The sequence below is a fragment of the Perca flavescens genome, chromosome 15 (genome assembly GCF_004354835.1).
Source record: "Perca flavescens isolate YP-PL-M2 chromosome 15, PFLA_1.0, whole genome shotgun sequence".
NCBI classification, from domain to species: Eukaryota; Metazoa; Chordata; class Actinopteri; order Perciformes; family Percidae; genus Perca; species Perca flavescens.
Genome location: NC_041345.1, coordinates 29,563,119 through 29,591,029, shown reverse-complemented (window position 1 = coordinate 29,591,029; position 27,911 = coordinate 29,563,119). Strand labels below are relative to the sequence as shown.

The 27,911-nt window shown below is 43.1% G+C and overlaps 2 protein-coding genes across 8 annotated transcripts in view; both read left to right on the top strand.

Moving 5' to 3' along the window:
- The window catches only part of hoxb3a (homeobox B3a), a 94,382-nt gene extending 79,843 nt beyond the window's left edge, over nucleotides 1-14,539 (top strand). For 6 of the 7 annotated variants that reach the window (XM_028598635.1, XM_028598634.1, XM_028598633.1 and 3 more), the window contains 2 exons: nucleotides 4,675-5,384; nucleotides 11,328-14,539. In XM_028598635.1, coding sequence (XP_028454436.1) covers nucleotides 4,796-5,384; nucleotides 11,328-12,199 — 1,461 coding nt within the window. In that variant the 5' untranslated portion in view covers nucleotides 4,675-4,795 and the 3' untranslated portion in view covers nucleotides 12,200-14,539. Of the gene's footprint in view, nucleotides 1-676; nucleotides 1,162-4,674; nucleotides 5,385-11,327 lie in introns of those variants that run through there. The other variant, XM_028598639.1, reaches the window with a different exon arrangement.
- Nucleotides 14,540-20,559: 6,020 nt separating this feature from the next.
- On the top strand, nucleotides 20,560-24,182 carry hoxb2a (homeobox B2a). Its single transcript, XM_028599513.1, has 2 exons — nucleotides 20,560-21,117; nucleotides 22,708-24,182. Exons 1-2 carry the CDS (start codon nucleotides 20,634-20,636, stop codon nucleotides 23,544-23,546), a joined length of 1,323 nt encoding a protein of 440 aa, XP_028455314.1. The 5' UTR covers nucleotides 20,560-20,633; the 3' UTR covers nucleotides 23,547-24,182.
- Nucleotides 24,183-27,911: the final 3,729 nt, after the last annotated feature.

Below are 27,911 nucleotides of genomic sequence, written 5' to 3'. Positions count from 1 at the left end.
TGAAAGAGTTAATTATGAGTTAATAGCAAAAGTATAGGTTACTAGGCTACCCTATGTCTGGTTGTAGGACTAACACTATAGTGCCTGCGTGTTTCACTTGCAGCCAGTGAAATTAGCATAATTTGTAAGTGACGCTGGGATGTATGATGGGGGAATCAATGCGTCCGCAAATCAAGCCCCGTTATTTCCTCCGTTACACCCCCGTGAGCGTTGCTGGTACCCGGACTTGTTGTCAACAACATAATGAGAATACCTACTGGGATACTAGCCTACCATCAGAATGATTCTACTCCTCTAGGCCTAGTATGGGCTATCGTTGCTGCCGCTAGCCGTGTGGAATAAGCCCCAACTGTGGTCTTCCAGAGACCGAAGCGAGGCGGGAGACCCAGACACGGCTGGAGAGAGGAGGAGACCCGGGAAGACTGAGAGAGGGGAGAAGGAGAAGGGGAATAAAAAAAAAGAAGGGGGCTCAACCCCCAACAATGCGATGGGGTGACATTTTGTGGCGGACCTGTTCCTCAGAAGCGGACTGACTCACTGACCGAGTGGCTGTGTGAGCGACAGAAGCTGAAAAAGAAAGAAATTTGAGGCCATTGTTATCAGGCAGCAGCGGTGCAGGCAGCGCTGGTGCTGGGGCGGAGGGTGGAGGGCGGGTGGGGGGTGGGGGGCGCGAGCAGGCAGCAGGCAGGCTCCCGGTAAGCTTGTTCAGCTCGTGCGCTAGCTTGCCTGCCTGTAGCCTATTAGCTTATGCCAAAAGCCCGTCCGTTATTTCTGCCCGTGTATCGAGCCCTTCATTGACGTCTTGAGTCCGCCAGCCGTTCATGCCACACGGTGTCCGGTTCGCCGCCCACGCGCAGCCCGGTCCGCCGCCGCTGCTGCTGTTGGCTCCAGGAGGTGTTGTGGTGGTGGTCGCGAGCAGCACTGCTAGTCTCGAGACAGCCCCGGAGGAGCAGCGGGTTTGCGGAGAGAAGAAGAAGAAGAAGAGGAGGAGGAGGAGGAGAGAAGAACGGACGAGAAAGCGAGCGGATTCGTTATTTATTTATTTAATTATTTATTTATTATTGTTATTGATTACCTAGTGGACGTGCGTGGGGACTAATCTGTGATGCGGTGTTGCTGGGTCCTTGCCGGACTGGACCGGGACCGCCGGTGCTAAAGAAGGTAAGGAGCATCACCGGCAGGCAAGGAAGGCCAGCCGGTAATACACGAGCTCAAACAACAAACCAGAAATACAGAGTGTTTGTTCGCTGTGTGGTTTGTGAAAGGCGGAGTGGCTGGCTCACTGATTTATGGCCCATATGACTTCAATCCCGGTTCAAGAAGAGTTCACAATGCTTTAAGCTGCCGTACTACCCGCCGCAAGCAGCCCCCCTTCTTCTTTCGGCCTTCCATCTCTGTCCTTTTTGTTTCTGTTCTTTAGCCTCTCATTTCTTATCCTATTCTGTCCATGCCTCTTACTCACTTAAAGCTATTTATTTACAAAGCAGTGGCCGAGCATTTTTCTCTTTTAGATGATCTCTTAGATGATACCTATTTTCTTTCCTCACTGGCCTCCGTTTTATTATTATTTTGCTATTATTAGCCTATCTGACATTTTATTTCACAGTAAAAAATGTTGATGCTGTAATTTTATTCACACATGGGGCTTCACTGTTTGTTCATTTCAGCCTATATCGGGGCCATGGACACACCAACAAAAGCTCTGATCTGGCCAATCTTTTATTGTTTATGGGCTCGGCTCCATATAATTGGCCCCTCTCTCTCTCTCTCTCTCTCTCTCTCTCTCTCTCTCTCTCTTCTCTCTCTCTCTCTCTCAGTGTGTGTGTGTGTGTGTGTGTGTGTGCGCGCGCGTGTGTTTGTGTGCGTCTGTTAATGGGATAAGGAATACGTGGATTATGTTAATGTATTCTCTCTATGTCTCCCTGCCTGCATTGCTCTTCTCATGGCAGGCGCCATTTGTAATTTTATATCCCAGGATAAAACACAGACACTGGACACCACTGGCCGACCTCTTCCCTCCCTCTCCATCTCTTTCTCTCTCTCTCTAGCTCTGTTGTTTTTGTTTGGGTGGCTGTTTCTCTGTCAGTATAAGTGGATTATTCAGGGAGGCGTCTAGTAAAGTTGGTGATTGTATTAAGCTGTAGCCCTACAAGCAAGGGGCAGAGACATTACGTGTCCCGTTTAATGGCGATACAGCGATATGATTTAATAACATATTCCTCCTACACTAACTGCTACGGTCTCTCTCTCTCTCTCTCTCTCTCTCTCTCTCTCTCTCTCTCTCCTTGGGACTATTCCTTAGAGTAAATAATTAGGATTCCAGCTTGTCTCCTAGAAAGATAAATGGCTGACATCTGTGACGTGCTGAGAGCTGGAGTATGGCTGGTCTCTCTAATCACAAAAACGAATAATAGTGGGCTAATGTATAGAAAACGAAATTATTAGGCTATAGGTCTTATTTATAAAGTATAAATCGGGCAATTTTAACCCATTCTGAAAACATTCACATCTGAAATATGACTTGTGCAGGCCTGTGTGTTGTTTTATGTCGGCAAAAACATCCCTGTTTTTATGGCTTTGATTCTCTCTGACTTTTGCTCTTTTTATTGCTATTTGTTCATTTAGGAAATGTAGCCCATAATCGGCGACTGGTGTTTACAACAATAATTGTATCCTACTGCAGTCTAAACCTTACTTAAATTGTAATTAACATTTATTTTAGGCTAGGTTATAGCCATACAAGCAGACAACATCATTTCAGATTTTATTTTTTTTATTTTTTTTCATTTCAGATTTTCTTTCAGGTTTGTTTTCGTAGCTTTTTGCGTAGACCTGATAGGCCTATCTAACGAAATAACTGTCACATTAGGCTATCTTCGCACACGCTTTAGCTTCTTTTTTTTTTTAAATGCATTTTTATTTGTTGGTTTTCTATAGGCTATTAGTCCACAATGAAACACAATTTTATAACAGTATTAAATAGACTTGATGGCTCTCTGTGTGGGCCAGTGTTCTACTATTAACCCAGAGAGTTAATGATTGGTAGCGTAACACTGACTGGATGAGCCTCAGTAGTTAGCTTTAGCGCTAGCCCCCACAGGCTCAGTATGGGTGTCAGATGGCAGAGCCAGCAGAGCCGCTTCTTCCCGTTAAACATTTTATCTCCAGAGGAGGAATGAATGCCAGGTGCTCTCTCGCGCCTGACAACTCGGCCTCTCGCGGCCAGAGGCCCACCCCAGCGCTGAGCGCGAGATAGGGAGCCTATGGGGGCTCCCACTGCCGTTTGCTTTTCTTCCTGTTTTTCCCGGGGCTCTGATAGAGCACTCGACCCTAATGAATCACTGACTCGTGAAGCTTCTTCCGGGCTTTCTTTCTTTACTCTATCTATCTATCTATCTATCTATCTATCTATCTATCTATCTATCTATCTATCTATCTATCTGTAAACCCGATTCCAAGTGTTTTGTTTATTTATTTATTTTTAATTCTTCTTTTAAACATATACCGTAGGCTGTATGACGACCATATTAACCAATACAACGCGTCTGAAATGATTTACCCTAATTCTAACCCCGATTTCCCATAACCACAAACATTTTCCCCAAGTTTTCTGAACCATTTCCTAGATCACTTTCTTCAGCAGAGGGATTTTCACGTCATTATGCCAGTTATACGCTTTTCTTTGTTACTCTGAACAATCTTAATAACGTGCAACAATAGGCCTATGTATAACTGCCATGTTTCTTCTGGCCTGTTAAAAAAAAAACTCCTCTGATGCAAGTGTAGCCCGTTATTCAGCAGCAGCGATTGTTTCCGGAGATATGAGTGAGGTAACAGCCGAGCAGACGGAATATAGTAAATCATATGTGGAAAGCAGAGGTTGACAGAAATAGGCTACCTACATCAGTCACGAAGGAAAATAGATACAGGCCACTTCACTGCCGCCATTACACAACAAAATGTCACGTTCAGCTCGAATAACAGCAGCCATGGTGGGATAGTGCTTTATTAGAAAAACATCATTCTAGGCTTTATGGAAATAACGTAGGCCATCGAATACGTCGAAAACTACGACATACAGCCATGCTTAAAACAACAGTAAACAGCGATTTTGTTGAATTTTATTCTTAAATTCAAAGGGGATGCATTGCCTTCAGACTTGAAATAAATGCTAAAAAATGAGAATAATTTGTCAATAACAATACTAATTACTTATTCTACAAATAGTACCATTATTAATAATATGAGTAGATGGACTAGTATTTTACCACTTAATAATAATAATTATAATAATAATAATTATAATAATAATAATTATAAAACTAATAATAATAATAATAATAATAAAATGTGTAATTACTAAATGGAAATTTAACATTTATAAGTGTATGTATGTTTTCTTGTAGCCTATGTGTTTGTGTGAGAGAGAGAGAGAGAGAGAGAGAGAGAGAGAGAGAGAGAGAGAGAGAGAGATGGAACACAGATTGCCCTCCTTGTGCCTCCTCCACTGGAGCATCTGCAGGCTGTGCACTGGGCTCATAAGGGAGGGGGAGGGTAGGGGGGGTGGGTGAGGAAAGAAAAGCAGTGGTTTCTATTCATGTCATGGCGCCTTTCATGAGAGGAAGATGGATTTATCTCTCTTATTTCTTCATTCTGCCTCTCCTAACCTTTTAGGTCAGATTGCAGCGGACCACTGGAGAGACACCGTCACGTGACCCCCGGTACCAAATGGTCTTCCGGCAGTGGCTCTCAACAAGGACCGGAGCACAAGAAGACGCCGCCACTTCTCTCAGAAATGCAGAAGACAACATACTACGACAACTCCTCTGCGCTTTTTGGTGGCTACTCGTCCTACCAGGTGCAGGGGGCGGCAGCGGCAGCAGCAGCTGCCAACGGCTTTGGGGGCTACGATGCACCGGTCCCAGTGTCCCACCATCAGCCGGCCTTCCAGTCAGCGACCCATCTGGATGTGGATTCGTACCAACGCTCGGCCTGCTCTTTACAGTCACTGGGCAGTAACAGTGGCCACCAGCAGCAGCAGCAGCTAGCCAAGACCAAGGAGCTGAATGGCAGCTGCATGCGGCCCAGTCTGCCGCCTGAGCACCACCCTGGCTCCCAGGTGTCCCCCCCACTGCCCCCAAACCCCAGCAACGGCAATACTGGGGCTCAGCAGCCGGGGGGCAGTGCTGGGGCCTCCTCAGCCTCTAAATCAGGCCCCAATAAGTTGTCTAATTCTTCCTCCTCCACATCGTCCTCCACATCGTCCTCCTCCTCCTCACTGCCCCCCAACCCGACGATGGCCAAGCAGATCTTTCCCTGGATGAAAGAGTGTCGACAGGCGACCAAGCAGAAAAACTGTTCCCCCAGCAACAACTCTGGCAACGGTGTGTTAGTCTACACCTGTCTCTATCCCTCTGTCTGTCTTTGCTTTCATTTGACCTCCATTGCACCACAGAAACAACATGGCTACTTAGTCCTCCTACACCTCTCTTTTTTTTTTCTCTCTCTCTCTCTCTCTGTCTCTGTTTTCCTGTCTTCTGTTCCTTCTGTCCTCGTTCCTTTTCTTTCTTCCTTCATTTTCCTTCCTCATTAGCGCCTTTTTTCCTATTATCCTGCCTCCTCCTTCCCATCACCACATCCCTCTTTCCTCACCTCTCTTATCAACATCCTCTTTCAAGCCCCAGATCCCCAGAGGATTTTTTTTTCAGACTATTATGGCATAACAGGTTTCCACAGTCAGTGGTTCAGACAGGCAACTAGTCAAGCTGGTTATCTGTAGCTGGTGAGTCAGTCTGCTAATATTGCTTTTAAATGAACTTAAGTAGCTGGATCCACTACAGCATTTATACTTCTCCCTGAGGAAGCATGTTAGGATGCTGAAAAGTATGAGCGTAAAATCAAAATCAATTCTGCTTTGCATCTTCACACTGAAGTTATTTGATTGAGTCTTTTGAATGACTAAAGCCATCAGTAGACTAACTGTCAAATCCCTAAATATGGCAAGCAGTGAATAGTAAAAGAGGTCAAAGGTCAGAGGCCTGGCAGCCTGACCAATATCCCTGCATCACCTAGAGTAGCAATCAAGTTAACGAGTAAAAACCCAGGAAAATTTATTTATTTTAATGGCAGAATGGAAGAAAATTTTAATACTTTTTTTTTGATAAGGAACGTTTTCCCAGATTTATTTATATGATGTGTATTAATAAAATATGGATGTTTGGTTCAAGATCTAAACACATCTTCACATCAGCTTTCCTTTTATTTTTTTAGATAATTATTTTGGCATTTAGGCCTTTACTAGTGACAGCTTAGGCCTGAAAGGGGAACAGAGGGGGAATGACATGCAGGAAAGTGCTGCAGGTCGGAATCAAACCCGCAATATCAGCGTCGAGCCTCTATTTATGGACGCTCGCTCTAGGCCACCCAGGCACCCTTGCGCTTTCTCTTTAAGCGTTAGATGAATTACTCTATTATGTCTGTGTGTTAAGTGCAGAGCTGGAGTCAGGAGCTTAGCATTAAGAAGGATCCAGCCAGGCTGGTTCTGTCTGAACTGAAATAATACACCTACTAACACCTCTAAAGCTCACAAATACCAACCAATTATCGCGTTTTCTTTTGTGGTTTTAGAGAGTTACATAATGAAACTATTTCTTGGCAAACAACAGCCAGTGCAGAGACTTCCTGGAGGCTTGTCATCACAACGATGTTGCCAGGTTTGGCTGCATCGTGCCTGTCCAGAGATCTAAAACCTGTGATCATGGACCGTATCTGGCAACTGGAGCTATAGTCGGAGACACTGCACTAGGGACCGCGCGGATGGATACAGTGGTGTTCATCCAGAAATAGTTCTAAAACCACCTGAAACTGAGGGGGAAAGAATAAGAGACAATCAAACATTTGAGAAAAGGTATATCTGGAATATTGTTGAAACAACTTAATCACAGTAAGGCTGCCCCCTCTAATCTATAAATCGACAAATCAGATGTTTTGATCTTAGTCGAAGATTTTTGTATGCTTTATCATGCTAAATGACTTATTTCAAAGAAACTTATGAGGTAGGAAAGCTTTTTTGCACACCTCTTTTGTCGGGCAGATGCGTAGGATATGATCAAAAGTAGCAGATCAAAAGCTTAGAGAAAGTCCTGCACACTGACCATTACGCAAGCAATAATTTATTTAGAAAAATACAACGTTTCGGTCTCAGACCTTCATCAGGTAGAATTCCCCTGATGAAGGTCTGAGACCAAAACCTTGTATTTTTCTAAATAAATTATTGCTTGCGTAATGGTCAGTGTGCAGGACTTTCTCTAAAGAAACTTATGAGCACATCTCTGGTAAACACAAGATTTAGAGTGGTGCTTTTGAGTGATTCAACATCATATACGTGTTAATGTTAATCGACTAATAATGTCATTATTCAAGGACAGCCCTAAATAGCAGGACCAGTTGAGAGGAGAAAGGTAGAACAGAGAGAGAGAGAGAGAGAGAGAGATTTGGTGTTCAGTCAGTATAAAATGACCGAAAGAAGCTGGACTGGATAAAGAATGAATCAATGTTGACTGAGCAGTCAGGGATTCATTACAGTTATAGGACAGTCAGGCTAACCGGCTGGCACAAACCAGCAGTCAATAGCCTGCACACCTTACTCGATTCATTTACTTCCTCCTCTTCACCCAGCAACTCCTTTCCTTGCTCTCCACCCTCCGGTGATTACTTGCCTTCCGATTGCTCTCCTTCCTCCCCTCCTCGCTCCTCCTCCTCTTCATCTCCTTTTTGCACTTTCTTGGAAAGCCACAGCAAGAAGGAAGATATTAACAGGGTGAATTTAAATGTCATGTACGATAACAGATGAATAGATTTTCAGAGAGAGGGAGAATGACATGCAGACATTTGAAATGGAAGATATTAACAAATGGGAAAAGAAATACAACAGGATGATGAATTTGAATATCTTCTGCATGTCTGATAACAGGCAAAGAAAACAACCGTCGAGGCAGACAGATATTAGAATTGGTAGTTATCAATGGGGAAAAATGTGCTCTGCCATAATGAATATGAGTCTCATATTTGCATTCAAAACACTTTCAATTGACTGGGCCGAGAGTTGAGAGGAGATTAGACTGTTTATTGATGAGAATTTGAAACAATCATTATGAGAATGTCCCAGCCGCAGTGAGACAGATGACGTGATGGTTACCTCTCCTACTTTTGTCTCCCATCAAAAGAAATAAACACTAGAGTCAACTGTTTATTCTGTTGAGAGAGAGAGACAGAATAATGGAGAGATAGGGTCTCAGTGCTTGCTTTGATCTCTCCTGCATCAGCTTATAAGTATGAACACATGGCAAGGAAGGAGCAACGTATTCATAACAGAGGCACAGTGGGCGTGTACTCACAGAGAGAGATGGAAGAGGCACTGAAGTTCAGCACTACTGTTTAGTACGGAATAAACACCAAGATGGAAACGACAAGCCAAGCCAGCCAAGTATCATCTGTTGCTATTTAAGCCCATACTTTAGCGCCCATTTGGTTCAGCAGCAAAACCAACCCTCGCAAGTCGCTGTGACAAATGGAACCTTCAGAATTGCTGGCTTTAAATGATGTAGTGGCTTGTGACATTTATGCTCATGGCACATGGTGGAAAAACATCTCAAGTCTTTTCACACCATGCATGACCACTCGGGAAAGACGAAAGAAAAACTTTTTTCCCCCAGTTTTTTTCCAGTATAGCTCTGGCCATTGCCTCTGTCATTATAATACACTTGTACACACCAAAGTTACTGCCAGGATCTTGAATCGCCGAGTGGGAATTATTCCCAAAGCTAAACATCCATCACAGTTTAGAGACCGGCTTCCTACTTCAACTTCAACCGACTGTACTTGCCTGGTTGTGCGCAGTCGAACAAGCGACTTCCGTTTTCCGTGCAACTGAAGGGTTATTCACAACATTACTCACCTTGGGTTTGATGCTACACTCAGTTGCCAGTTCATTAGGTACAACTAGCTAACTTCCTGGAGGTTATAATGTTCAGGTTTTGTTGAAACCGTTGTAGAGAGGATTGATTCAATTTTACTTATAGTGTGAAACCCTACAGAAGTTATCTCAGGACGCTTTACACATCGAGTTGGTGGGTGGCCATTTGACGCTGCCGGTTGGATGTAATTTGTGGTGCTGTTGAACTGTATTGCGTTATGCTGACAGGTGTTTTTATTATTTACTCTACAATCTTTGTCATGAATGGGTTGGAGATAATATTAGAAACACCCCTGCAACATAATTTAGCAGCACCAAAGGGCAGCCTCCAAAATAGCCGTGAAGTTGCATCAACACATCTCTAAAATAGTTTCAACAATAAGTCAACATCATAACCTTGATGAAGCACTGTTGCAGTACACTGCATTAGGTGTACCTAATGGCAACTGGGTGTATATATCTGGCTTAACTGTCAGCTTGTTTACAACCTGTCTGATCACATGAGGACTGGTGTTTGTTCACCTGTTGGACCTATTGTGACTGATGTTGCCGTGTTCCAAGATGGCAGCCGTGTGATGAACTCAATGTTATCATAAAGAATATGACTAAAGGCCAGATATAAGAACCTGCTCATTGTGGTGGCAGCACTGCTGAAGATTGGCACTGATTTGGAAAATGATGAAAAGAGCCTTTACATTAAGGCTGCTTTCAATTCTGAATTCTAAAACCTATTGTACATTTTATTAAGGCTGTCTTTGACTAAAGAAATTCTTAGTCATCTAACAGTAATACAATGTTTCGTCTGTAAAACATAGTTTCTCCACAAAGTATCATGCAAAAGCCCTACTTTAAATCTTGTGTTTACCAAAAATGTGCTTATATTTCTTGAAAATAAGACATTTAGCATTGAAAAAGCATAAAAAAAGGCTAATCAACTACAGAAATCTTAGTTAACTAAGACCAAAAAGATAACTTAGTCAACTATTTTACAGTTATCGTTATTTTCCATTTCTAATTGTTAGAGTAAATGGGAATGTGTGAAAGGGGCTTTAGAATCCTCTTATCTTCTGAACACCCAGGCTGTTTTTGTCTAAACATACATTTGACTGATAAAGAAGTGACGGAATCTGATTTGAGGTTTACCAGCTTTCATGGCGTGCAAACAAATGACGTGAAGCACACTGCAAACTTGTCTTTTTAACGTATTTTTTGACGGAACACTTTATTGACCAGCTATCACGTCGAGGTGTACTCACTTAAACACGCCCTATAAAGTAGCGACAGCAGCTGGTGGATGCGAGGTTTAGCAGACTCTCAGGCCTTTAGGGCTGCTCCTTCTTAGTCGATTAGTCGACTAATCGGTCATTTTGGTCTTAGTCAACTTAGATTTCTTTAGTCGATTAGTCATGTTTTATGCTTTTTTTCATGCTGAATGAATTTCCAAGAAACGTATGAACACATCTCTGTTAAACACAAGAATTAAAGTGGTGCTTTTGCATGACTCTTTGCGGAGAAACTCAGATTTACAGATCCGTCGATCAAATCAACTAATCGATTAGTCGATACAATTGAATGAGTGTTAGTTGACTAAGAATTTCTTCAATCGAGCACAGCCCTAGTGGCCTTAAGACAAAATGATTAGCTACCCGCTGACAGTAACATACACACTGCCTTTTTGAAATCATATTCACGTTTTACTTGCACTCACCAAGAGTGACTAACAATGCACCAGGAGCCATGACATAAACAACAGTGGCAACAGTTGAAGTGTCAAGTGTATGAGGAGTTAGTGTAACTTTAACATAAATGTGGTGAGAAGCTTGACTTTTCTTGGCGAGCCGGTTGAAGTGACTGCAGGTCAGCCTCAGTTCCTGCTCATAGTCCTTGTGCTGTGGCAGCTGTTGCTGTGGGGGGTTGGTCTTTCCAGCCAAGATGCAATTTAGCTGCCCTCGGCCAGCACCGGGCCCTCCGTCCCTTAATAACTGTCACTGTTATGAAGTGTTGACAACTAATATCAAGGGATAATTCAGCCAGCAAACCCGGACCCCCCTCTGCTTTATTAAGAACGTGAATGCTTTCAATTTCCTCCAGCATGCAGCCGGCAGAGTGTTTTCATCTCTCTTCCTCTCTGGCTCTCTCAATTTTTCATTCTTTTACCTGTTTCTTACTATATCCTCCTTTTTTTTACATTTCCAATCCTTTCTTCCTTTTTTGTACTGCTTTTACCCTCTTGTTTTTTTGTTTTTTTTGTGCCCCGGTTTCTTTTTTGGGGGGTATAGTCTTTCCTGTTTCACTATTCCTCTATCTTTCTCCCTTGCCTTTCTCTGTGTAATGGTTTCTCTTCTGTCCCCAGCGTCAGGAGGAGCTGAGAGTGGCAGCAGCGGGGAGAAGAGTCCTACGGGCGGGTCATCAGCGTCGTCCAAGCGGGCCCGTACGGCGTACACCAGCGCCCAGCTGGTGGAGCTGGAGAAGGAGTTCCACTTCAACAGGTACCTGTGCCGGCCGCGGCGCGTGGAGATGGCCAACCTGCTCAATCTGTCCGAACGCCAGATCAAGATCTGGTTCCAGAACCGACGCATGAAATACAAGAAGGACCAGAAGTCCAAGGGCCTGAGCTCCAGTTCTGGAGGGCCCTCACCGACCGGCTCCCCACCCCTGACCATGCAGTCCTCCGCCAGCTTCCTCAACTCAATGCACCCCATGGGAGGGGGAGGTGGGGGAGGTGGAGGAGGCTACGACGTCCCCTCTCCGCCATCCTTTGGCAAGCCCCACCAGGGAGTGTCTTACTCCATGTCCACTGCCTACTCCAATGTCCCCATGAAGGGCTGCCCCCCCCAACAGAAGTATGGCGCCCCAGACCAGGACTACGGCGACCCCCATCCTCACCACGGCCTTGTGCAGGCCAACAACGCTGGCTACGGGACTCCCACCAGTATGCAGGCCAGTCCAGTCTACGTGGGGGGTGGCAGCTATGTGGAACCCATGCCTGGCTCGGGGCCCTCCATGTACGGGCTAAACCACCTCGGCCCCACGCCAACCCACCATCAAACCATGGACTACAATGGCGCGGGGCCTATGTCGGCCACCAACCAGCACCACGTGGGCGGAGGGGGCCCCCCGGGTCCCTGTGACCCGCCCACCCACCCGACGTACACCGAGCTGTCGGCGCACCACACCTCGACTCAGGGCAGAATCCAGGAAGCACCCAAGCTCACTCACCTGTAGCAGGTTTGGAACAAAATGACAACGTAGGAAATAGCGAAGACAACACAGAACATGTAAGACGACGCGACTCACTAACAGACTAACTAACACGTGGGGACTCTACTGCTGCAGCGGGACGGCAGGAGAGACCAAAGGAGACAGACAGGAGCCATCCAGTCGTTTGTCCCGTGCTCTACGGCCACAAAGGGGAGCAATCAGCGTTTGGTTTTGCCCAACCCACCCCTGTTTCACTGCCTTCTGATTAGGGCTAGAGCTTTTACTGTTACCTTTAAAGTGCAGGTAATTTAATTTAAAAATGAGAAAGGTTGTGCCGATTATCAAGTAGCAGCGACGAACCATTCATGTTGCCAAAAGAGACAATTAAAGGCACATCTCTGCTAAGTAGTGAAATCAATGGTAGTTGCAAAAACATTTCCAAGGATTTTTTTTAAGCCGAGACCAAACTTACTAACTTACTCTCTGCTGCTGAAACCTTACATCATACAGGAAATGAGGAAACCAAACTTTTAAACCATTTATCAATGCATTATCATTTAGTTTTGACGAAAAAATTGTTAATTTAACTTACACATTTAAAAGTGCATAATGTTTTATTATACATTATCAGTGATTGAGTTTTCATTTTAGAACTCTTGGTTTCTTTTACCCATGTTTACACATTTAACATCGACCTTTTTAGAGCAATTTACACTCTTAAGAGTCCCGGGCCAGTGAAGCATATTGTAAGCGTGGGAGAAGAAGTGTCCAGTCAATTGTCTCCCATGTCCCCCTGGGGACAATAAATGTCAGGAAGCTCGTCTTGTGGCACTGGTGCAGAGACATATTGGCAGCTGTATGGCATAACAGGATCTATGGTGAGAGCGCCATTGTTTAGTCAGTATTCATTAGACTGGTAATCTACTTTACAATCAGAAAACTGCAATACCGACGACTGTACTCAAACAAAGCAGAAGTCAGTATATCATTAAAAAAAATTCTCAGAATGCCCCCCAAAAAAACCCTAATATGAAAGAACAATCTATAGGTTACTCAGCAAAATAATTTCAAAACAATTTTTGCGTGGGCGGAGCACATTGCAGCAGTAGCTCAGCTAGCATGGTGTTAGAGCTAGGACGGGGTGTAAAATTGTACTTTGAAAATAAAATATTCCCCCTTAAGACACACATATACAAACAGCTCTCCCGCCCGCTAAATGAAATTGTTGAGATTTGAATGGGCAGTTAACGAGGTGGTTAGATTTATGGCACTGAGCTCTCTCCCCCTCTAGGCAACACATGTTGTTGTCAGCCGAGCTGAGCTATGTGGAGGCCTCTGCCTCTCCATCAGCAGGAGAGAGAGAGAGAGAGAACACAAATATATGGCTCGAGCTGGCAGTACTCGTCCTTCCTCTGTTCCTCCTCTGTTCCACGAAGCACATAAAAACCACTGGATGCTCTCCCCTCCGCTGTCTCTTTTTGTCTCCTGCCGTACCCGTCTCTGTCGGTCCAGACTGAATCACTACTAACCCTCCGTCTCTTGTCTGTGGCAGCAGCACATGGCTTCTGAAGGAGGCAAAAATCCCCACAATCCGCCACAGACCCCCCCCCCCACCCCCCTCTCTATCTCACACACACACTCACATACACACGCACATATACATCCATCACCCCACTCACCACCCCTCCCATCAATCTAACAGGGTTTAAGAAGCTACAAGCTCAAAGGCTAAACTAGCTCCCATAGACATGCATCTGTGCTAAGCTACGCTAGTTCATCACAGCCTCCACACACACACACACACACACACACACACACACACACTCACTCACACAGCAATGCTAAGCTAGCTTCCTTTCGTTGACACATCCACAGCCAGGTTACGCCAGCTGTTGACATCTTTAAACAAACACAATGAGAGGACATGGAAGAGACATTTTAATGTTCTTATTTTTAGCACATCATCGACACAGGGTAAATAATGAGAGTGAAGAACACAATTTATTTATGTTTGGGTAAGTTATTACCCTCTTCTCTCTCTCTCTCTCTCTCTCTCTCTCTCTCTCTCTCTCTCTCTCTCTCTCTCTCTCTATCACTTTGGAAGGGTTCACTTGCATTAGCGGACACCAATGCGAAGAAGTCCACATTTTATATTGTTTTCTTTTGTTCTCACATATCTTGACTTTTAACGTGGATACAGGGTATATATTTGAACAAAAATGCATGTCCCAGAAATCGGAGAGGATGTGTATCACACATTTTTAAAACAACTAGATTGATTTGTTTAAACGGTCAGTGAGTGGAGTTTTGGGACAACACACACGTCAGGCTGCAGTGTTCAAGCTGTGTGGGGTTGACCCCCCCCCCCCCCACTACTCTCTCTCTGCCGTTCTGGAAATCAACCTTTGGTAATAGTTTTTTTAAAAGTGCAGATTTACACAAACGCTTTCCACATCTGGGCATCATTGTTGCACTTAGAGTTTACATTTTGATGGTTAAAAGGAAAAAATAATAATGATAAAATCTTATTTTGAAGACGGTAGGCCCTCCAATCAAAGCGTCTTTCGCCAATGTGTGTTCAAGTGAACATTCATATATAAATATTTATTTGTTATAGCCAGTTTAAAAAGACTTTCTGTTTTGTATTATTATTATTATTATTTATCCTTCATGTATTTATATCGAGAAAAAATACTGTACTTTTTTAGTATTTACCTGTTATGAAAGAAAAAAAAAAACATTGTGTTTCTTCTTGTCCCTTGTACTGAAGTTACATTTTTTAGTTCTTGTATTTTAGAAGAAAATAAGTAGTTTTTATGTTCCTATAATGACCCTTGTACATACATGTCTTGGCTTGTACAGGGAAAAAGGCATGGGTGGGGATCGGTGACCTATCCGTGCATAGTCTGAAAATTTAGACAAACTATTAGCTGGAAAAAAAGAACGAGTCTTTTTGGAGAAAAACAACTTCTTTCTTTGTCCTTTGTAGCTCCTTTTTCTTTCATTGTTGAGAGAGTTGTCTGTCGAACAATTCTTTAATAAAATGTTATGTTATTCAGAGATATCGTCAGTTTGTTTATGATCCTCAGGTGTTTTGGTAAATCATTATTAAAACATTATCATCTGAAAGGGCAATAGCACTTTGTTAGGCAGTGTTACTGTCACGTGGAAAACCCGCCAACTCAACTTGTTGTGTTGACTGCCATGGCAACATACAAACAACCCTATGCACAGCTGGGCTCCTATTGGCTGCCAGCTGTTGCAAAAATCACTAATTATGAATGTATTCAAACAATTGCACGCCAGGATTAGAACTCAAATTTCTTAAGTAAATCAAGTTCTGTTGATTATCAACTTTGAAGGATGAACATATTATTCTAAAACAAATATTCAATTTACTAAAATATGTTTTAGGCCAAGGACCCTCAGCTTAAAGAGAGCAAAGCAGGGACCCCCTACTAATCTTGTATTGAATGAAGTTGCATATTAAACTTAACATATAGGGCGGCCTAAAGCCTTTACACACACCTTTTTATGGCGCAAACAATACTAAGGTTTTAAAATAATAATTATTGACATATACAGTATTCATATCTTTATACATCATGTTTTAATGTTTAACATTCATGTAACACAGTCAATTCTTAGGCTTAACCATCTGTGGATGGCTACCTTAGTAGCCTGTCACCAATGTTGTGTAAATTTTCAGAAATAGGCCGATTTATCTTTGCTAATTATATGTTGGACTCATGTTCATGTATCAGACATATTTTAACTTTTGGAGTTTTTTTTTTTTTTAAATGATTCAACAATATCTTGGTGGACCACCTGCAGTAACTCTGAGGACCCCCCCCTCCCCCTCCTTAGGGTCCAGGACCCCCATGTTGAAGATCTCTGTACTAAACCTTTCAAAATCAGCTGATCTCAGTGATAGAAACCAAAACGGGACATTTCAAAGACATAAGACATTATGTTACCTCAATCCTTTCAAGGTACTGCCCAAATGGTTTTGTAAGCTGTTATGTGACGTGTTCAGCGGATGGTGTGTGTTCTATCCTGATGTGATGGTGGAGGATCTGGTGTAGGTGGGACTTCTTTCCAGCAGCATGTCTCTGGTTCAGGGATGACCTGACACTGATGCCAGTACTGGATACCTGGTCAATCCCTCAGGCTAAAGCATGGCATCACTGTCAGAAAACATTCCCGATAATTACATCTGAAGCCTGGAGCGACGTGTAACATGTCATAAGTTTAAAAAAAAAAAAATCTTTAACCCTTAGGAAAACTTCCAATCTGCTCTCCTTTATGACTTACACACTCGACAGAAAGAAGGAGGTTAAAGTGGCTGCTAGAGTCAGAGCTATTCTGCTACTGTTGCTGGTATTCATTTACTGTAGGCCTGCTGATTGCCAGCACCAATGACATGTCAGATACTGGGCTGCATCCCAGTGAAGGTCTAAGGTCGGATCCAACAACTATTCCTGAACTGAAACCTGATACCTGTTGCTGCTTGATTTTTTTTTTAGAGTCCTCTCTCTGAGAAGGGAACATTGACTTTAGCTCTGCTGTTTTGTCTGATAACTCCAAACTATTGTCACTAACTGTTAAAGCTCAAACTCACTCCGAACTAGTTTTTAGTGTCCAGTAGTGTAAAGTATTGCAGCTGCCGTGTTATATATTTAACTCTCATTGATTGTGGAGAAAACATTTAAGCTCTACGAAAAAGAAGAAAAAAAAGTTTAATTAATGCAGCTCATGATTTAAAATGGTGAAAAAAGGATTTGTTTTCACGTTTAAGTTATTTGGAAAAGCCTGGCCAGAACGATCTGTTCCTCTGCATAAACATTGCTCACGTTATTTCAAGAATCCCAGTTCAATGTAGTCGTGTTCTGGAGCCACTTCTGTGGAACATAAGTGGTCTGACTTGAAATGGGGAGCAAGGCTGTGAAGTGTGGTTGAAAGCTCTGGAATAAATCTAGTGAGTGAGCATGTTAGCTTATCAGACAGTCCAGCAGATGGTGGGAGTTATATACATATATATATATATATATATATATATATATATATATATATATATATATATATATATATGGCCATTTCTTCATTTCCTGTATGGCTGAGTTGCATCATGCAGAAACTCATAGAGCATTTAGACTTGTTTTCTACTATTCTATTAATATATAACTATTTATGTCACCATTTGAATTACTGACTTAGTCTAGTCATTGACTGTTGATTATTGACTACCTGGGTTGACCTTTTTTAACCGTTTACTCTTAATGAGAAAGTATATACAGTATATATATATATATATATATATATATATATATATATATATATATATATATATTCTTTTTTTTTCAACAGTTAGGAGACCCAAGATAAGTCACGTGACCCAGGGTGACTGGGAACCAAAAGCAGAGAGCTTTAAAACCAAGATAATGGCTCAAAAATTTTAGCTTAACATTTCCTCTCTTTTTCTCTTGTTATCTCTCTCTTTTTCTCTTCTCTTGTTCTCTGTTGCTGTTTATGACTAAAAAAAAGCCCTGAGGCCTGGTCACATGGTCTTAAACCCCCCACTCCACACACTCTCTCTCTCTCTCCCTCTCTCTCTCTCTCTCTCTCTCTCTCTCCCCATCTCTCTCTCTCTCTCTCTCTCTCTCTCTCTCTCTCTCCCTCTCTCTCTTTAGCACGCGCTTGTGCTGAGAGGCCTGAGAGCAGCATAAAACTTGGGACATAAATCAGGCTCCCATAAATAATGGCCGTACTTCCCTTTACAACTCCGTTGGACTAACAGACAATAAAAACACCAATAAGCAGAGATTGGATCTAATTTATTGCCTCATAAAAACAGACGGAGAGCTCGGCTCGGCTTCAGCAACGCGGTCGCTGCTGAACACAGCACAGCTATTACTATAGAACACGCTCTCAGCCAGGTACACACACTGATCTGGAGTCAGAAATTATTTTTAGGTAGCCTATATTAGGGAGGAGATTGGTCAAAAAGTTATCTGTCAGATGTGAACAGATGTTTTATCATGCAGTAGCTAATATAATAATAATAATAATAGTCCCTAATATTAAAATTAATAATAGAAAAACCCTAGTAATTTAAACACAAAAATACTCCATAGACTAAAGGGACAATTCACGAACTGTTAGTTCTGAAGCGTTTTCTTTTCTTCCTTTTAAAAAAAAAAAAAAAAGAAGCAGGGCTTTGGACTAATCAAAATCTCAATAATTAGTAATTATATTTAAATAAGGTCAAATTAAAACGCAGTTACTGGAATGAAAATAATTGGTTTACCATCGGTAGGCTAAATAAAAAAATAAAAAAAAGAACTGACTGGAAAATGAAATATAATAAAAGTCACATATCCCCATCTTGAATCGACCAATCCAATTTCAATAGCATGAAAAACAACAGCTTTCCATTCTCCAACAAAACTTCCAGAAACTTCGGAATTTCACAAAAATCGTGGAACGAGATATGAAGCAAGGGAAGGGAAAGTAAACGGCGCAGGGCACATTGTGGTGTTGCAGCCCGGTCAGCAGCTCGAGTCTCTGCAGGGTTCGGGCTCTGTGTCCATGCAGCCTCGGCCTCCTCGCTGCCTGCGCTTTCTGCTGCTCTCAATGGCCTTCACTCCCACACACTTTTCTACTTGTTCTGCCTGTCAGAGGGCATGGGAACGAGTGGGAGAATGGAGCAGAGAGCCAAATACCTTCTATCCATTTGTCCCTGGTATCTCGGTGGTTTTTATTTTTTTTAACTCAACAGATAAAATATGTCTACATGACGTGTATATATGAGCGTATTTGCTGCGCGTAAAAGCAGTGTACATATAACAAAACACAGCGAATAATGGGTCTAAAGGTGGTGGGGGGGGAGAGATTTTGACGCTGGAGCTTTTCTTGTTATTTAGGAGAGAGAGAGAGAGAGAGAGAGAGAGAGAGAGAGAGAGAGGGGCTGCTGTCAGGCTCTTTGCAGGGACTCAAAGATTGATCACCGCACTTTTTTTGTACTCCTCGAGCCCTCCCCAAAATATCCTCTGCTAAACTCCCGAGTTCCTGATCTTTATAAAAGAAAGGAGAGAAAAAAAATCTACATGTGCGTCCTGTTGCGTTTGAAGGCCGCTCAGCACACTCTCACTCAGTGTTAGTGTTCATATTATTGCTGCCGTGTTATTATTTGTACTATTAGCAGGAACGGGAGGCCTGCGCGCTCCCCTCCTCTCTCTACGGTTGCACGGAGCGACCTCGCTATGAACTCTCTCTCTCTCACTCTCTCTCTCTCCGCGTAAACACACGGGACATTTTTAACACCCATACATCACACTGGAGAGAGGGCGAGAGAGAACCATAGCTAGCAGGAAGATATTTGGAGACTGTGAACAGAGGCTATTTTGGTCAGATTATATTTAGACAATATTTAGGTTTCTCTCTCTCTCTCTCTCTCTCTCTCACACACACACACACACACACACACACACTGAGCTCCAACAACACTTCCCAAATACATTTAGAAATCGATTAAAAACAAAAAAGTATACACTTACACACCAACAGGCTCCCTGTCTCTGCCTCTCTTCAAATCTAAATGTCTCTCTGCTCTGTTAGAAGCCAATCTGCTTCATCTCCACTACCGCGGAGTAGAAATCTTCATCATCGTCTACTCCTGAGCTGCTGCGCCATCTAAAAACCCTCTCCAAGTTTTCTGTGCCTAAATTGGAGATTTTTTTTTTAGCCTCTGTCACAATGTATAAGATTAATGAGCTGAGTGCTGTAAACAGTAGGTTTTTTTCCCCCTTCTGAAGGAGCCATATTGTACACGGTGGTGGCCAGCTCCGTCCACCTAATGTTAACCGTCATTACATCACCCAGAGGACAGAAGAAATGTCCGAGATGCTCTATTGTTTGTGCGCAAAACCGGGCCGGGATGCGCCGACCCGCCGCCCACACGGCGCACATGGCGAGCGGCCGCCTTGTCGCTTGCCCCCCCTCCACTCCTCCCCAGACTTTACCCCCCGTTAAGACGAAACGATAGCAGCTATCCTGTCATATAGCCACAGCATTTGGTGGAAACATAAAAATGCTGCTTCCCACAACCATCGCCGCCGCCAGGCCCGGACCCCCGATTGGCTGTCTTGGGTCACATGACCAGGAATTGGCTGCAATTTCGCCCCATAGTTGTTCAGTTTAGCCTACCCAGGTCCCCATACGCTAGTAATATCACCAATATACACAATTATTATATATCCACCGCATTTACGCCATTGCGGTCGGGAGCCTACATGCTCGTGCGTTTTTTCATTTCGTTTTATTTTTTTAAGAAGCCATATTGTGTTGTGTGCGTGTGCGAGCGTGCGTGCGTGTATGTGTTTTGTTTTTTTTTTATTTTGGGGAAGGGATTGTTTCGGGGGTCTCGCCGTTTGAGGTTGAAGCCGGTTTTGAGGGAGCTATGAATTTTGAATTTGAGAGGGAGATCGGTTTTATAAACAGCCAGCCGTCCCTAGCAGAGTGCCTGACGTCTTTCCCCGCCGTCCTGGAGTCATTTCAAACTTCATCAATCAAGGAGTCGACAGTAATTCCGCCTCCCTTCGAGCACACCATCCCCAGCCTCAGCCCCTGCACAGCCAGCCAGCCGAGACCGACTGCAAGGAGCCAGCAGAACCGGAGAACCTCCGTCACTAATGGCCTCCAGACGCACCACCGAGCCGCACAGCAGCCCTGTCCGCCTGGCCAGGCCCCTGCCCCGGCCACGGCCACCCCGGCCGGTCCGCTGGCCCATGAGTTCCCCTGGATGAAGGAGAAGAAGTCATCAAAGAAGTGCCCAAAGCCGGGGAGCAGCGCCAGCGGTGGCGGATCCATCATCCCCCCTGCATCTTCCTCCCCATCGCCGACCGCCTCCGGGTACGCTTCGGCGGGCATCGAGTCACCCACAGGTCGGTATGCTGGGAAGAGGGAGCCAGAAGGCTATGTGTGTGTGGTGGGAGTGTGAGGGGTGTGCAGCCTGTGCTTTAATTTACTGTCTGCATCTTCATTTCATTTCCACTTCAGAAATAGCATGCCATTTATTACACACAGCATGGATTTGGCTAGATGACATTGTCTTTTTCTTCCTCAGTGTGTGTGTGTGTGTGTGTGTGTGTGTGTGTGTGTGTGTGTGTGTGTGTGTGTATTGTGCAGTGCTGTGATGCTGTGTCAAGAGGGAAGCCATATCTAGACCACTGCATTATGCTGCAGTGCTTTACACTCTATGTTCATGCACTTAAAAATGCACCCATTAACACATTATCTGTGTCATTTTTAGGATCAAATATGTATAATTCAGCTTCACGCTGAGGGAAAGCCTTTCACACCAGCATTCTGTTAATTCTGTAGCATCTATAGCCCAAATTTTCCATAATGCATTCTGTCCATATTTCATTCTTTTATCGTGCGTAAAGACGCGCAGACGGGGGATTGTTTCCTTAAGGCTGCAGATGATTGCTGCTGCAGCCTGTATCATTCTGTTCATTGGGTGGTGGGATTTCAGCGAGCAGCTGAAGCATCGCCCTGACATTATATATTCATAACACAACTGAGAAGGTAGCCATATTGGATGGAGGTAGGAAATATAATGGCGAGGCAAAGCAACCGGACAGAATATGTTGGGGTGGGGGGGGGGGGAGGGGTATAAACTACATCCACAGATACAGATTGCACACGATCTGATTTTCTTGGGTTTAGGTCATTTCCGTCTTTCACACTGGCCTCCACAATCACTGCATTTGTAAAAGTTTTTTTTTTTCCTCTATTTTTTTTTTTTTGCTCTTCCAAACACACACAATCCCAACCCATTCATTTTAATGGAATTTCTTGTTTTCTCGTGTTCCTTTCTCGCCCAATTTCCTGCTTTTTCTGATCTACTACACGAGGCACTTGATGGTTTTAGTTCTGTTTCTGACAGATACCGCCACATGGTTTCACATCGACATTCCCACATCTCCCTGCACATTTCCTCCCAATCCCATGATTTATTTATTTTCCTCTCTCTTTGCATTTCTCTGATCACATGCTGCAGCCTCTCACAGCGGGCTCGCTGCACTCTACAGAAAAAGAGAACCCCTCTTTGGCATTATCACCATCTGTCTTTATCTGCCTTTTCTTTTCTTTATTATTATTTTTCTTACCAGAATGAAATTGGTCCGCGTTAACAGTTATGGCTTGGGCTGCTACTGTAATTGGAAGGAGTATTTTTTTTTACGAGACTTTTTGTGTTTTATTACTGTTTTATTACAGACAGAAGAGCCGAGGGGATTTCCGCTCGATGCTGAAGCAGGTTATTTCTTGGCTGGAAATCTTGCACGCAATAAAAAAAAATGTAGAGGTTTTACAGGGCTCTCGTGAAATAGATAGATAATTTTAAGTTTAAACGAAATATAAAATACAAATAAAAAAAAAAGACACACGATAATAGCTTCACAAGATTTTACACAATAAATCCTCCACATAATTTCTCTCTCCCTTTATTTGTCTTTGTCTCCCTGAAGACCCGAGCCAGGCCTGTCTGGATAGTGGAGGAGCCGGGTCCCGCCGGCTGCGCACCGCCTACACCAACACACAGCTGCTGGAGCTGGAGAAGGAGTTCCACTTCAACAAGTACCTATGCCGGCCCAGGAGGGTGGAGATCGCCGCCCTCTTGGATCTGACCGAGCGGCAGGTCAAAGTTTGGTTCCAGAACCGGCGGATGAAACACAAGCGCCAGACTACGCACCACCGGGACGGCGGTGGAGGCCATGAATCCAGCGACCCGGGCGGCTTTGAGCCGCTTGAAGGCGCCGATGCCTCATCCCCGTACTCCAGCCAGCCGCTGGAAGCATCCGGCACCGGGGAGGCTACATCGGACGGCGAGCCAGGGAGCTGCAATCCATCTTCGGCCGCCGAACCCACCGCCTACGCTAATGACAGCGGGGATAATGCACAGCCCACGCCGGAGAAGGGAGGCCGATTGAGCCGTCCCGAACGCCCACCGCTGCCAGGGGCATCTGGCTGCTCTGAGGCTGCCGCGGCTCACCACTCCCCGCCGACGTTCACCGCCACGAACTCCTCTAATAACCCGGGCCTGATGCAGCTCAGCGAGGCCGGGCCCGCAGCAGCGTCCGATCCGTCATTCTCTGAGCAGCGGGACTCCTCTATCACCTCTACTGCTGCTGCTGCTCCTCCCGCCGCCTCCTCCGCGCTCCCCGACCTGGCCTTCTTTGCCGGGGACGCGTGCCTGTCGCCCAGCCTGCAGAGCTCGCTGGATAGTCCGGTGGATTTCTCCGAGGAGGACTTCGACCTGTTCACAAGCACACTGTGCGCCATAGACCTGCAGCACCTCAACTTCTGAGGGCCGGCTGCTACGTTTCAATATAAAAGAAAAGTACAAATATAAAAAAAAGGAGTGGACAGACAGGCCTGTGTGGATGAGCAATCGAGCGGAGGAGACGGCACTCGGCGAGGACTCTGCTGTTTAAATAGCATAAAAGCTTCTCGGCAACATTCCTGAAACATTTCTGACTGAAAATTATGTTCGTGTTTTTTTTTGTATATATATATTTTTTTGCATCTTCTTTCTGGTTTTATTTTGCGGCTGTATTGTAGTTAAAGAGAGATGCAATTCGTCTCATTCGTCATATTTTTTTTATTTTAAACACCGAAGGGAAATTGTTTTTTTTCACGGTCGAAACGTTGTGGATTTTATCTCTCCCCTTGTTCAGGTATTTATTGCCTTTCTTGTTTCTGATCGTTTTTGTTAAAAGTATTAACACTCATCAGTATGTGCGGATATGTTTCATCGAGTGCAATCTGGTGCAGCTTCATGGATCCTTAATAACTTCTCAGGAACTGCTCACGGAGTCTAGGTGCGGATAGCTGGACTGCTTTTAGAAAAATCTCCACTGGAGAATGAATTCGTTGTCTCTCTGAACGAGACAAGACGAGAGAGAAGCCCTGCTGACGACCCGAGTTTTAGACCCTAGTTTATTTATTGAGATTCTTTAATAGTGAAAATCCAAATTATTTATTGTACATATATTTTCATAGTGGAATAATAATAATAATAAAAACACAAACATTTACGATGTGGCCCATGTTGTTGTGTTATATGAATTCATACCTAAAGGGATACTAATTGAAGTTAAGTGAAGAAATATGGCATGAAGTACATATATTTTTTTATGCAGTTAACACTAATGCACTTTTATAATACCCTAAACATGAAACAAAGTGAGCATTCAACAGCATATTAGTGAACCTATTATATTTGTATTATTTTATATTATTTGGCTGCTGTTTCTTGTACTAGTGGACGCTAATTATTTATAATGTATTGAACATTTATTGTAGTAGGCTATAGGCCTAATTTCCATAATACATATATACAATGCAATTAAGCATAAGCCTATATTTTCCACAGGGTACAGTTTGTCAATATAATTAAATATTTGTCATTTTATTTATATATAATATATATTCTGATTTTGGTTCATAATTTGGACTGAATGCAAATTTCAAGTTTAAATGCATGACTTTGTCTAGTTTTCCGATACTATGCAACATATATGTTTAGCCTGATATAGCCTGGTATTGCCCAGTATATGGTTCACTTCATGTGTTTACACAGAGATAACCCTGAAGAAGGAGATATTTTCCAGAGCAGATACAAAGACGAGAAACAGTCTGAGGCCACAGCAGGGTCATTGTTTTCCTAGATTAGCATGGGTAGCCCTCTGCCTGAGAGTATAGAAGCCAATGGTTAGCTTAGCATGGCCCTCCACCAGCAGTAGCTTTCACCATGTAAGAATAGCAGCGAAACTATGTAGCCTTTTACTGACTGTGTGTGAGACACACCTTCTATATGAGCACTGAAGCTAACTGTAGCTTGGCATTATACATTCTCTCCCACTATAAAGCTGGTAGGGGGAAAATGGAGCAAACCCTGAACTCCCTGTCACAAGTGTATGTGTGTGTGTATGTGTGTGTCTGTGTGTGTGTGTGTGTGTGTGTGTGTGTGTGTGTCTTTGTGTGTGTGTGTGTGTGCATAATGCTAGCTGCTGCTCCTCCCACAGAGTCAAAATGGCGCTGAAGACAAAGCAGGATGTGAACAATGAGCAGTGGCAGCCATTACAGGATGACTGGCTCAGTGTGACATGCATGGTGTGTGTATGTGTGTGTGTGTGTGTGTGAGAGAGAGAGTGTAATAGGGAGAATAAATAGGCTATGCCTTGTTTTGTTTTTTTACACCACAGATTCAATATAGGTTTATGACTAGTTGTTTTATTTCTTGTGATAGCATATTAATAAAAGTAATAATAATAACAACTAAAATAATAATCATACTAATCCCATTTTTTGATGTAGGCTAAACCTTTTTAGACTAGGCTATAAAATTACCTAATACTGATTTTTGCAATGTGCAAACCTGAATCAGAGAAAATTGGAACATTGACTGTGGTTGATATTGTAAAACACAACCAGTTAACAACATAGGAAAGTGTTTTAATGCAGTTTTAGCCTATAACTAATCACTCCCTTTGTGTGGTTATGATAAAACAATAAGATAACAATCTGGTGTCCTCAATTCAAGAAACCCCTCCACCACTCTGTTAAATTCAAATTGAGCAGCAGATGTGATTTCACATAGTAAAATAATGCTGTAAATATCAAAAATATGCAACACAGAAGTAGCTTACACATGTAATGCTATTGGTAGTACTTCTTCTACAACAATTACTACTACTACTACTACTACTAATGGGCAATTGTGAAGTGCTTCAGATAAAATAAAAAATGTATAAATAAATCATCATCAAAAACAGCAAATACAGTAAAAGATAAAAATAAACATAGCTGGTCACTTCAAAGAAGATCCAGACAGGAGTGTGTCCAGAGAACGGCCTCGGATGGCACAAGCCACAACTGAAATCGGATTGGCCAGACCTCTAACTTAAACTATATCTGCTCAGTCAGAGGCTGGACCTTGAGCTTATTATTATTATTATTAATTTTTTTTTTATGAAGTATGGAAGCTTTATATTACATTTAGGCCATTTTCAAAGGGGGCCCCTGACCTATTCTAAAATGGTGTATTTGAATATTTCTACATACTGGGGTCCCTAAACAGTCTTGTTATTGCATGAATTGGGTATGATTGGAAAGTTGAGACTCATGTATGGATGTACATTTATGGATGTATGGCTTTCTTAGATATATTGGCAATAAGGGTGTTTCTGCAGTTTCCGGAACAAAAGGGTTCTCCATCCAATCTCCAAATATCAAAAGTTTTTTATACCAAATCACAGTATGGATTTTTCTATGGTGTTCCTTAAGGTTTTTATGTTTAAAATGTGATATTTTTATAAATTATTATAAATTAATAAATAAATTGTTATTTATCAGTGGAGACCGTTTTCAACACTTTTCATCCAGTCCTTCCAGTTGCAGAGTTCGCTGGTGCTAGGCTAGTGCAAATCAACAGTAACTGCTAGCCTGCCATTAAAAATTACTTACCCCACTCCACAGTACACCCGAGGCAAATAAATTATAATGCCAGACTATTGATGTAAATGTCTGTTGATAGAATAATGTTAGAAATAAAACTACCCTTGCATCTCAATGATCGCATTACATTTTGAGTGACTAGTTTCTCAGCAGTAGCGGAATTTTACTTTGCTCCAGTTACTTGTACTGCGCCGAAAAGTAAACAGAAAAGCGCACTCCAGTCGGGAAACCTAGTAGTAGCCTAGTACATTGGTATTGAAGCACTGGATTGGAAATTAAGGACTAGGCAACATGGTGTTTCAGTGTGCATTTAGAAATGGTAAAAATAAACAGATGGGCACCACAAAGTTTCCACAAATTTCCAATGGGAGATCCAGAAAGGAACCAACTGAGGCTTCTTCTGCTGACTTGGACATCAAGACAGTGGCCAAGACTCTACTCAAGTTACAAATTTGTAGTGATCATTTTCGACCAGACGACGTTGAAAAATCCCGCAATCTAAAGGTCCACAAGTCACTGACAATGAATGCGGTTCCATCCGTCTTTCCAGATGCACCAACAGCTACTGATGAACAGGTAATAACTTTTGGTAGGCTACTCTAGCTAATAAAGCTAGCCACGTTCATAATGTTAGCCTAGCTGCTACTGATAGATTGACAAAGTCAGAAACATTGGCATGGCTTTCAAACGTGGTACTATATCTTGTTGATTTCTTCGTGCAATGTACTCTGCTTCTGTAGTAATGAGTGACCGCCGCTGCTGTAGCCTATGCTACCAACTACAGGGAGCAAAGTATAACTACTGCAATGCCATGCAAGGGTAGTTTTATTTCTAACATTGTTCTATCGACATTTACATTGATAGTCTGGCGCTATCATTTATTTGCCTCGGGTGTACTGTGGAGTGGGTAAGACTGTTTTTAATGGCAGGCTAGCAGTTACTGTTGACTTGTGCTAGCCTAGCACCAGCGAACTCTGCAACTGGAAGGACTGGATGAAAAGGGTTGAAAACGGTCTACACTGATAAATAACACACTGGCTAACTTGGAAATGAGGTCCTGTGTCCAAAATTCTGAACCACCCCTTTAAAGTAGATAGAGACAGAAATGGTAAATTAATGTTATTCAGAAGTGTGTGTGTGTGTGTGTGTGTGTGTGTGTGTGTGTGTGTGTGTGTGTGTGTGTGTGTTGCACTGCACACATAAATTTTATGCC

Coding starts and splice junctions, on each gene's coding strand:
- hoxb2a (XM_028599513.1), top strand. CDS start 20,634: ATGAATTTTGAATTTGAGAGGGAGATCGGTTTTATAAACAGCCAGCCG. Junction 21,118..22,707: donor GGGCATCGAGTCACCCACAG/GTCGGTATGCTG, acceptor GTCTCCCTGAAG/ACCCGAGCCAGGCCTGTCTG.